The 12525-nt window shown below is 34.0% G+C and overlaps 1 protein-coding gene across 4 annotated transcripts in view; it reads left to right on the top strand.

Annotated features, from left to right (window-relative positions):
• The window catches only part of NRDC (nardilysin convertase), a 93910-nt gene that overhangs the window by 55969 nt on the left and 25416 nt on the right, over positions 1 to 12525 (top strand). For all 4 annotated transcript variants that reach the window (XM_037745808.1, XM_037745807.1, XM_037745809.1 and 1 more), the window contains 6 exons: positions 579 to 652; positions 3449 to 3544; positions 5015 to 5137; positions 7195 to 7252; positions 8892 to 8965; positions 10808 to 10877. In XM_037745808.1, the coding sequence (XP_037601736.1) occupies positions 579 to 652; positions 3449 to 3544; positions 5015 to 5137; positions 7195 to 7252; positions 8892 to 8965; positions 10808 to 10877 (495 nt within the window). The remainder of the gene's footprint in view (positions 1 to 578; positions 653 to 3448; positions 3545 to 5014; positions 5138 to 7194; positions 7253 to 8891; positions 8966 to 10807; positions 10878 to 12525) is intronic.

The raw sequence follows: 12525 nt of genomic DNA, 5'->3' as shown, positions 1-12525 counted from the left end.
AAAAAAAAAAAAAAAAGATAACCACCATTAATGTTTTGGTATAGAGCCATCTATATTTTTTAATATATACTGAATACATATACTGTGTATGTATTCAATAAACTAATAGCTCTAATTATGTACTTGAGGATATGCCCACAAAATATATATTTTATATTCAGAAGTTATGTACTTGTACCTTTAATGCCAAATAACAGAGATAAAAGACATCAATAAAGAAGATTGGGCACAATGACCGTTACATATTTGTAAGGATAGTTCTTGATAACCTTTCGTAGGTGCCGGGTGCTTCTAGAGTGTCGACTATGGTTGGTTTCTTCACCTGTGTGGGCCACTCAGGTGTAGTTTATATATTCATATTTTATTAATTTTTCTGTGATTATTAAATATATTTCACAATGAAAAAGTTAAAGTAACATAGATATTAGTTTGAAATATAGAAATGCAGATGGTTTAGATTTTATATACTTATAATTGTGAATTAAATCTCTAACTTAGCAAGTTTCTTAATCAAAATAATAGATGTTGACTGATGAAAATGAACAAAAACAGAAATGCCAGTTTTGTTTTTTGTTCAGATGGGCCCAGTTCTTCATCCATCCACTAATGATCAGAGATGCTATTGACCGTGAAGTTGAAGCTGTTGATAGTGGTAAGAGGAGTATTTTATGTGTAACTACAGTTTTTTCCTTCATGAAACCCAGTTTTTTATTACATTTATCCTTCTTTATCTCTAGACCATTTTATCTTTATATTTTAAAGGACTAAAGTGAAATATGTATCATGTTTATTCCTGAAGTCATTAAACATCTAATTCAGTGTAAATTTGAAGTAAATGAAAAGGATGGTGGTGGATATTTTTCATCTTTTGTTTTTTGAAGGTTTACCATAGGGGCTAATCTTTTGAGATTCAAAGATTGAAGACTATAAAGGAAAACAATGTACTTACATAGAGTAAGGCTTCATTATAGCTCTGTGCTATAAATATTCCTTAATTACATAGTATTAATATATATCACTATTATCTATTATCCCTGCTTGATTTATTTTAGTATTAAAAGCAGTTAATACTAGACTTGGAGGGACTTCCATTTCATATAGGTTAGGCTTGTCTTATGGCGACTGTAGGTTTCTGTATTCCGCTTTTTGTAGTATCTTCCTCCTTGGTTTGATTCAGTGTCTAGTTCTATAATGACTTAAAACATTCACTAGACTGAGTAAACTACAGATGGCTAGAAAGAGTAATCTATCTGGAAGTCAACAGACCCCTGTTTAACTCGCAGAAATGTCTCCAAATATGGTATTCCGTTTATTTGTAAAAGAGGATGGAATAGTTAAGCTCCTTCTAGCTGTAGTAGCTCCTTGAAATCAAGGATTTATTTTATTTTTTTACTTGCCTACCACAGTGTCTGTTTTACCTTAATCCTAGTTAAATGTCTGTTGAATGGATGAAAAAACAAAACAACTAAGGATAACTGTAACAGCACTTTCCATATTTTGAGACTCAAGAACTATTATCTGTGTCTTAAATGCTTTCTAGTATGTTTTTCTTTATACAGTTTTCTGGAGTGGGTTGACATCAGTGTTTGAAAAAGTAGGCCTTTAATTAGATTTTACAGTTTTAAACCACAATATATTATACTTTGAAAAATTATGTTGGAAGAAACACACACACACACACACACACACACACACACACACACACACACACACACACAGTATGCAGTTTTGGTTATGCCGAACTAAAGTAAAAATTCTGTTGCGCTTTTGTTCATTTGTGTTTTTCTTTCTTTCTTTCTTTTTTTTTTTTTAATGATAGGAGACCTAGAATTCAATCTGATCTAACAGTTGTTAACTGATGAAGTAAATTACTTATTAACCAGTTTTGAAAGCTCAGTAATTTGGTGTTATTTTTTTCTAGTCTATTCAGATGGGAGGGTCTTCTCTCTGTCATTCAGGTGTTACTTTTCTCATTCACCTCTCTTTAGTTGCCTGCATGATTGGATGGCCAGGTCTATCCATTAGGTCTATAAATATGTACACATACATTTATAAACATTTATTTGCACAATGCAGGTAGATTTGTTTAGTATTTTATAATTTCCTTGCATACATTTATTTTTATTTTTTTATTTTTTTGAAACAGAGTCTTGCTCTGTCACCCAGGCTGGGGTGCAGTGGCTCAATCTCGGCTCACTGCAACTTCCACTTTTTGGGTTCAAGCCTTCTGAGTAGCTGGGACTGCAGGTGGACGCCACCATGTCCAGCTAATTTTTGTAATTTTAGTAGAGACAGGGTTTCACCATGTTGGCCAGGATGATCTTGATCTCTGACCTCATGATCCACCCACCTCGTCTCCCAAAGTGCTGGGATTACAGGCTTGAGCCACCTCGCCTGACCTCTTTTTTATTTTTAATGTTTGTTTCCTTGCCAAATTTGGTCTCTAAGTGTTCAGATATTTATATTCTAGTCTCATCAGTTGTAAGGGGTCTTAAATTACTTTTCATGGATATGTTTGTGTGTCTGCTATGTTAGTTACCTGTTATTGCTGGGCAAATTACCAGAAACATAGTGGCTTAAAATAAAATTTATTTTCTTACAGTTTTGGAGGAATGGAATTAGGTACATTAGGTAACTTTCTCAAGGTTATTCAGCTTAGTAAGTCTCAGAACTACAATTCTAGCACTTTTAGTCCATTTGGTTTGCAAAAACAGAATGCCACAGACTGGGTGTCTTATAAACAATAGAGTTGTTTCTTACTGTTTTTTGAGGCTGAGAAGTCCAAGATCAAGGAACTGGCAGATTTGGTGTCTGGTGACAGCCTGCTCTCTGGTTTATAGACAACTGTCTTCACTCTTTATCTTCATATGGCAGAAGGGGCAAGGGGGCACTCTGAGGTCTCTTTTATAAGGCGATAATCTCATTCAAGAGAGCTCTGCCCTATTACTTAATCATTTCTCTTGGCCCCTTCTTTCAAATACCATCACATTGGGGATTAAGTTTCAACATAGAAATTTTGGGTGGGAGGGACACAAACATTTAGCAGTAGCCAAGATATTTCTGACTTGAAAGTGATTGTTCTTAGCCATTATACTTGGCATATGACCAAGTTTCCAGATACAAGGTTCAGTATTTTATTAGCACTTTCATCAGTAAAATCTTGTACATAGCATCCTAGAGCTGAAACTTTCAGATCATTAGCTACCTTGTGTTTCATTTGAAAAATAAGGGTAAAACTTCAGTAAGGTGAATTGATTTGCCCAAAGTTACAGGTCATATTAAGTCATAGAGCCAGGCCTGGATCATTGAGCTTCCCACTTCAGTCTTGTAACATGTGATTCATGAAGTTAATTTTTGTTAACTTCCTTGCTTTTTGTTCTGTAAGTTTAAATTTTCATATAGTAAAGGAGATACTGAATTGTATTAAGTGTTTCTTTAAAATTGACAGAATATCAACTTGCAAGGCCTTCTGATGCAAACAGAAAGGAAATGTTGTTTGGAAGCCTTGCTCGACCTGGACATCCTATGGGGAAATTTTTTTGGGGTAAGATACTAAATACATCATTTTATTTCATATTTTCTAGTTAAGATTTAGAATAAGGAAAGTTGATAAAGCATTGAAAATTATAAAGCTAGGGCCCCTAGGTACCTTTTACCTTTTAGGATAGCTAGATAGTCTTGCAAGTGTGAAGTTGTTAAATATGCCTGTACTTGGTTCTCTAACTATGACTATAACAAGAATAACACCTAACATTTTGTGAATGCTTTTTAGATGCCAGATACTATGGTAGCACTACATGGATTGTTTCATTTGATCATTATCACAGTTTTCAGAGATAATCTCAATTTAAAGATTAACAGGTTTAGGTCAGGCGTGATGGTTCACACCTGTAATCCCAACGCTTTGGGAGGCTGAGGTGGGAGAATCAGTTGATCCCAGTTCAAAACCAGCCTTGCAACATAGTGAGACCCCATCTCTATTTTAAATTTCTGTCAAGTTATCTAATTTGTTTAAGTTACGCACATAGTAATGGTGGATGTGGGATTTGAACATCTGTTTATCTGATTTTTATAACGTCTGTGCTTCACCTCAGCCTGACATTTCCATTTGTCAACAGAGTTAGCAATGGTTTCTTTAAGAGTTTTTGAAATGCGACTTAATTTTGTTCATCTGGTAAGCTGTTTAATTGGTATCTGTTTTTCATAATGACATTTTTTTAGTGGTAGGATTTAGTTACATCCTCATATTAGTCCTATTGATTATGGGGTAAAATTTAGGATGAGATGATCTAAATTATTATTATTTATTTATTTATTTATTTTTTTGAGACGCAGTCTCACTCTGTTGCCTAGGCTGGAGTGCAATCTAGGCGCACCAAAACCTCTGCCACCCTGGTTCAAGCAATTCTCCTGCCTCAGCCTCCCAAGTAGATGGAACTACAGGTGCCCACCACTTCGCCTGGCTAATTTTTGTATTTTTAGTAGAGACAGGGTTTCACTATGTTGGCCAGGCGGGTCTCAGACTCCGACCTCATGATCCACTCGCCTCGGCTTCCCAACGTTTGCCCGGCCTATCTAAATTATTCTTCAAAGTGTGTTTTGTTTTCCTGTATATTTTTGTACAGTTATATACATTTCATATGACATTCTTGCTTCTTGTGTTTTATTTTTAAGAATTAGACAAAATATTATTAAAATAATTAAAAGGGAAAACCTGGATTGAATACTGCTAGACTAATTATTAAGCAAAGAAGCTTAGGGAGTTTCTGTTTTTTAAAGGTTTTCCCAACAAGAGATTAATTCTTTGGCTATTAAAATATACTTCAGAATTGTTTCTTACTCATTTTTGTCTTATTAATATTAATACATTATTACATACTGGTTCAATATTCTTGAGTCACTTGGGTTATTTCATTAATCATGTATTGTAGCAAAATGTGCATTGATGGTGTAGAAGACTTTTAACCAAGTGAACTTAGTTATAACTGTGATTTTTTTTTTCGTTCTTTTATAGGAAATGCTGAGACGCTCAAGCATGAACCAAAAAAGAATAATATTGATACACATTCTAGATTGAAAGAATTCTGGACACGTTACTACTCTGCTCATTACATGACTTTAGTGGTTCAATCCAAAGGTAACATTATTTATTATGGCTCTTAGAGTTACTTTCAAGTAGTATTTTCTTAGGATTTGTTTGCCTGTATCAGTGTTGGAATGTACTATTAATTACTTTAGTGCTTGACCTTAATACAAAGTAATGGAAATCAGAACTTCTTGATGTCACGTAGCTAGTGGCAAAGCTCAGGGAAACATAAGATGATCAGATTCTCAGGCAAATTTTTTTCTCTTACATGTATAGGTCTTATCTGTAGGCTGGTTTATGAATGTACTAATATACCAATAGGTCATGAATTGATCTCTTAAGCCACTTCACTTGCCCTTGTATCTGTGGTTTTCCATTTACCCTATATTGATTACAAACTCATACAGGGCAAATGGTTTGTTCATACTTACATAAGGTCCTATAAAAATGGCATGATTAGTTGAGATTGATCATGGTGACAATGGCAGAAGTATCTTAAATATAAAGACTGATGAATATCTTTATTTTCCTTCTTTTATCATTGTCTTCAGTAACTCATATTAATTTTTTCTCATTAAGGAAAACATGGAAGCTTTCTTTTGTTTTCTTTATATTTCAATCTACTTGTTTTTTAAGTCAATAAATTGCTAAATTATTCCTTTTAACATAGCTTATAGTTTGCACGTTTCTTTTTGAAAGGCGAATCCTCACCCTAATATGATTCTCCTTTTATAAAGTTTTGCTTTTTGTATTGTTGAAATTAAGATCAAATCTGACTTGGCACTGACATGTAAAACATTTTTGCATTTATGATCAAAACGAGTTCACTAAAGTTGACTTGAGGGTATAAAGTTATGTGGTATCTATCATACCACATAACTTTATACCCTCAAGTCAACTTCTTTTGTTCAAATTGCTTCTAGGTTTCTTTTACATTTGCTAAATTAGTTAATTCCATATTTGGTATACAAATTAATTCATAATTTTTAATTGATTATTGTGTTTGCAAATAATTCCATGCATTTTTCTTGAAGTAGTTACTCTGTTTCTTTTGTATTCTCTTCCTCTGTGATGACAGATATAAGAGCTTATTAATGCTTATTTGAAAATTTTAAAACAAGTCCTATAGTTTTTTGTTTTTTTAACAAGACAGGGTCTTGCTCTGTCATTCAGAATATAGCGCAGTAGCACAATCATAGGTGACTGCAGCCTCAAATGCCTGGGCTCAGGTGATTGTCCTGCCTCTGCCTCCCAGATAGCTGGGATTACAGGCCCTAGCCACTGTGCCTAGCTTAAAGTTTTGATGAAAACTATGTATGGTGTAGATTTCATAGATTTTAGAGTTTTAGCATTAATTATACCATTTAAGAGTCAAACATCTATATAAGTAGTATAATATAAATTTAGAAGTCTAAATCCCATGTTTTATATAGTGGGGTTCTCTATTAAGAATCAGTGAAATTCATGTGCCTGGTAGAACTAACAAATGGCTCTCTAGTGATGGTCACTCAGATAAAGCAAAAGGTTTCCTTTTTCAGATCTTGTTTTTTACTAGAAATTTCAAAAGGACTTCTTATTAAATATAAGAAATGAATCAAAGGAAAACAGATCATATATATGTATGATTTATATATACATGTATATATAGCCTAAAAGACTTATGAGTGTAACTTAATGTAAAACAAGTGGAATATAAAATTATTGGTGAGATGCCAAAAAGGAAAGGTTAATGTAATATGGGTTAGCATAGAGAAACCTTCCAAGAGGGTGTACATTTTGGAATGGGTGTAGGATGGTTGGCATAATCTTATTATCTCTTGGTCCTTCACAGTAGCCTAATGATAAAGATATATTTTTTGTTAAACTTGTGTGCCTTTTCTAATTTTACCAGGGAGAAATAAAGGAGTCTCAAAGTTATCTGTGTCTTAAGGTTTTCTTTTCTAATGTTATTTTTCCTGTTATTCATTACTGGTTAAAAAGTGGCAAGTAATGGCCAAATTAAAATATCCCTTTGTTTTTTATCTGAAACTGTGAGAAATTTAATTGCATTTCTACCTTGAATAATGTCATTGCATTTTTCTGTCTCTTCCCTGCCCTCCCCTCTCAAGAAACACTGGATACTTTGGAAAAGTGGGTGACTGAAATATTTTCTGAGATACCAAACAAGTAAGATATTTCTTTTTCATACATCATACACCTTCAGAGTTAAAGAGACCATTATTACAGCTTCAGAGTTAAAAGAGACCTTATCTTGTATGAGTCCCAAAGGTTTTTTTGCTTTCTTATTTTTACACAGGTGATAGAATTAAACCCTAACGAAACTTAATGATTGTCAAGGTCACACAGCTTTTGAGTGGGTAAACTAAGATGACAAGTCCAGGTTTCCATAGTTCAAAATTTACAGGTTATAGTAAGCAATAATTCTGAAAAATTTATGCCTCCTTTTACATTTATTTAGAGCTTTTCTGTGATACAAAAGAAAGTAGTATGTGAGAGGCAGAAGAATATGCACGCTTAAATCCCCCGCATTGGGAAAAATTGTGTACTGAAAGTTTGTTTTTTTAAATAAGTTGTTTGGATTTGCACTGGTTTTTCCCATATAAGAAAGAATCTTTTAGATGATGGCTGACTTTCCATACTGCCTGAAAAACTTATTTCATGTAGTCAAACCAGATGCTCCTCTATAAACATTGTATGTAGCCCTTCAGTTTAGGATGATACAAGCGTTTTTTCTCCACCTCAAATTCATCAAAATAATACAGATATTTAAAAGATACTTTTCTGCTACATTTTTGTTACAAAGTTTATAAAAAAAATTTAATTCGGAAGCAGTGAAATCGTTCTTCCCACATGTAGTAGTTTTCATTTTAACAAAATTAATAAAATCAGATATTTTTTCGTGTATCAGATGAGTAATCTAGTGGATTTTCCCAGTTATTCTTCTAACACATAATTATTTTAAAGTTTTGAAAGAAACTAGCATAAAATATTAGAATAATTTTTAATGACAACTGATTATTATTGATTTGGCGTTATATAAATTTCCATTGATAACTAGCAGTGCTTTTTAGTATGTAATGGTCATCAAAACCATGACAAATTTGTAGGGCTTTTTTTTTTTTGATTAGAAGTCTGGAGTGTGAACTATGGAAATGTCAAATGTGAAACTTTAATAAAATTAGAGGTATGTTTAATAGAGAAATTCATTAGGTCCTGTCAATCTGATAAGCATTAAAAAAAACTTATGTATTATTCACTAATAACTTTGGTTCCTTAATTGGACAGGTTAAAAATTCTTTGAGGCATTTAATACTAATTTGCATTGACTATGCTTTGGAAGAAATATGAAAGTTACAATATCTTCAACCAGATTAGAAGCCCCCAGGAGGGACCAAGGGATCTTTTAAATACCATAGTGCCTAACATACTGCTTTATAAAATCACTGATTTTAAGAAAATACTATCTCTAGTGTAAGTTTCTTTCTGAAATGGCTCTGTATAAGAAAAGAACTGATTGAATGGGGCTGATAGAGGCAGTAAATACTGAGGTGAGAGGGGATCCTTTAAATTCATTATTCTCTATCTCTTGAGTTAGAGACTTTTGAGTTATTGGGCTGAGATTAAGAACAGATTGTGTAATCCAAGATTTTGCAGCTTTGTTGCCATCTGTTTGTTCATACCTAAAATGCTTTCCAAAAAGGAGTATGTAGAATAGATTTTAAATATCTCTCAGTTAGTATCCCTAAAGATATTGCTCATAAAGGCTTTTGCCAATTAAATTTGTATGTATTTGTTTTATTTTCAGTGGGTTACCCAAACCAAACTTTGGCCATTTAACGGATCCATTTGACACACCAGCATTTAACAAACTTTATAGAGGTTCGTGAACCAAAGGTTTAAAACTGTTTGAAATAATGTTAGCACATTCTCTATAACCTAATTGAGGCTGCCAATTTTCATTGAAAATGAGAACACAACAGAAAATACAGCTGGGTTGGAAAGGGAGTAGATAGGCAATGGAGATCTAATTAGTAATAGATAGCAGACCATTGACTAGCTGCAGATAGATTGATTCTGGTGCCCTGCTGCTACTTCAGTCTATTTCACGCTTTCTCCTTGCTTTACCTTTGTTCCCTTTTGTTCTCTGTGTTGTTAAATTTCATTTATGCTTCATTTTATTTATATTCTGCTCTTTTTTTTGCCTTTAAATGAGGAAAAATAGAGGACAGGGAAAACACTTTGGAAATTGTTTCCTTTTAAATTCGTTGTGAAAGCAACATTTGCTAAATAAAAATATAAAGTGTCAAGAAATGGGAGAAAAATCACCTTTAAATCTTACCATCAAGGGAAGTCATTTGTGTCAAATTTCTTTTTTTTTTTTTTTTTTCGGAGACAGATTCTCGCTCTGTTGCCCAAACTGGAGTGCAATGGCACGATCTCAGCTCACTGCAACCTTCGCCTCCCAGGTTCAAGCGATTCTCCTGCCTCAGCCTCCCAAGTGGCTGGAATTACAGGCATCCACCACCACACCTAGCTAATTTTTGTATTTTTAGTAGGGAGGGCATTTCGCCGTGTTGGCCAGGCTGGTCTCAAACTCCTGGCCTCAAGTGATGAGCCTGCCTTGGCCTCCCCCAGTGCTGCATTTACAGGCGTGAGCTACCATGCCCAGCCTTCAGATTTCCTTCCGATTTTCTGTTAGGTATATTTTCTTAACAAAGTTGAGATTATAAAGTACATATATAATTCTGTCTTTTGCCTTGTTTCATTTAATAGTATACTTGTAATAACTGCATAATGAGTCTTATGATTACATTATAATTTACTGAACAATTTGCCCACAGTGAATATTGGAGAAACATTCTTTTATTTTTATTTTATTATTATTATTATTTAAAAGACGGCGTTTCACAGTAATAGCCAGGCTGGTCTCGATGTCCTGACCTTGTGATCTGCCCGCCTCAGCCTCCCAAAGTGCTGGGATTACAGGTGTGAGCTACCACGCCCGGCTTGGAGAAACATTCTTAATTCACCATCTCTCTCTCTTTATTCTTTTCATCATCGCAGATATTTTTTTTTCTTTTTCCTAATTGTGTTAGGTATTCTCTCTTTCTTCACCCCCATTACCAGTCTCTTTCCTTTTCCCCTCCTCTGATCAATGACTGTTTTGTTACAGCCTTTCTGCTGCTGGTTCCATTCTGTTAATATTAAGCTAACTCTTCCCAGAGACAACTTATTTTTTATTGTATTCTTTCTGGCTTTTATTCTATGATTTTCTAATCATAGAATAATAATAGCATTGGGAAGAATCCTGGAGATACTTTAACCCAACTCACTCATTTTACTGTGAGTAAACAGATTCAGAAAGGTTTAAATGCAAGTAATTTTCTCAAGGTCATACAAGCACATACAGCAAGATAGTGGTAGGACTGGATTTCAGATATGGGTCTCCTGACTCCTAGAAGAGATCCATTCACAGCAGCATTTCATATCCTCATAGTTCTTTTATCCCTGCTTTCTCTGCCTCTGAAAACAAATCAAAAACAAATTTATAAAAATTGCATTAAATTGGAAAATTGGCAAGTTGAAATAATAAGTGCATTGTACTTAACCTTCCCTTGTTTATTGGAGGATAAATATATAGAATTTTAAACATTCTTGTAATATAGTAAAAGTTAAAGAGAAACACTCATATCTGTTATTCTGGAAAATGTTTTTGTTTAGTTGTTCCAATCAGAAAAATTCATGCTCTGACCATCACATGGGCACTTCCTCCTCAACAGCAACATTACAGGTAAGAGTTTAAGGGAAATTTTACTTCATTAGAACTGAGTGAGAATTATTTTAAATGGTTTAAGTTTGGGGGTTCTGAATTTATAAACATGGCAATACGGTAACCTGAAACTTGATTACTCCAGGAGCTTTTAAACCTTGCTGGGTATTTTACTATTTTTTTTTTTTTTTTTTTTTGATATAAAAACTAGAGCCTTCTCGGTTATAGTTGCCTTTCTTAAGTCTTTGAAATTAAGTGTTTAGTGTGAATGCTAACTTTGGTAATTTGTAGTAAAGTTAAATAATTTGGGACTGCCAGATTGGCCAACATGGTGAAACCACGTCTCGACTAAAAATATCAAAAACCTAGCCAGGCATGGTGGCATACACCTATAATCCCAGCTCCTCGGGTGGCTGAGGCATGAGAATTGTTTGAACCTGGGAGGTGGAGGTTGCAGTGAGTTGATATCATGCTATTGCACTCCAGCCTGGGCAACAAAGCAAGACTCTGTCTCAAAATAAAAATAAAAATAAAGACTCTGTCTCAAAATAAAAAAAAGACGCTGTCTCTTGAACTCCCGACTTCAGGTGATCCACCCGCCTTGGCCTCCAAAGTGCTTGGATGACAGGCATGAGCCACCACGCCCGGCCAAGACTCTGTTTCAAAATAAAAAAAATAATAATAATTTGGACTGGTAATATGACTAGAGTACATAAATCCCAAGGATTTACTCCTCTGAATTAAAGCAGGTTTATGCAAATTAGGGAAGAATTTCTACTTGTCTATATAGTTATCTTATATGAGCAGTATAACATGGGCCAGACAGTTCTTTAAGATAAGGATCAGTCGATGCCTACAAATGCTTTTCTAATTAGAAATAAACGCTAATGAACTGATAAAAATTTAACTTTGGAGGAGGCAGGGCTCAAGCAATCTGCCTACCTTGGCCTCCGACCTTGCTGGGATTACAGGCTTGAGCCACCGTGCCCAGCCAAATAAATATTTTAAACAAGGTTATATGGGCTTTAAGGACTGCCCATAGTTGAAAATTGTATCTTGACTTTTAGCTGTTTACTGAATTTAATTGTGCAACCTAATTAAATAAAATAATAAAATTTATATAGAAATATGCAGAAAACTCAGTTTTTTCCTACATGTCTTTGTGGTAGGAATACTTTTACAGTAGAACCCAGTGGGAAAGACAATTTGGACAGAGTGTGCACATTTAGTCAGACTATCATTAGTATGTGATAAAGCATTTTTATACTTGTTATTGCATTTTCATGAAAACACCAAGTAGTTAGGCAAGTGAAGAGTAAAAGAAGAATACAGTTAAGTATCTTGCTCAAGTTCCTGATTTACTTAAAGGAAAATCTAAAACTAGAACCAAGATTTTCTGACCCTTTGAACAACACATTTTACTTTACCACAGAGCCCAATGTAGTACCAAAAGCTTTTACAGTTATTCATATCTATATTAGGTTCTAAACTGATAAGGAATCTACTTTTCATTTTGGGTGAAGCAAAAAGATAAATCATGAAAGCAGGTAAGTTTGATGTCCAAGAGAAAAAGTAATGTTCTTAAATTTTGGGATGATTGTAGTCCTTCTCAGATAAAAGAATTAATTTTACTATATTTTCTGTTTTTATCTTGCTGCTATTAAATTAA

The sequence above is a fragment of the Cebus imitator genome, unplaced genomic scaffold, assembly GCF_001604975.1.
Source record: "Cebus imitator isolate Cc_AM_T3 unplaced genomic scaffold, Cebus_imitator-1.0 Scaffold214, whole genome shotgun sequence".
Classification (NCBI taxonomy): domain Eukaryota; kingdom Metazoa; phylum Chordata; class Mammalia; order Primates; family Cebidae; genus Cebus; species Cebus imitator.
The sequence above is the reverse complement of the archived record's forward strand: the minus strand, read 5'-3'. Positions and strand labels throughout refer to the sequence as shown.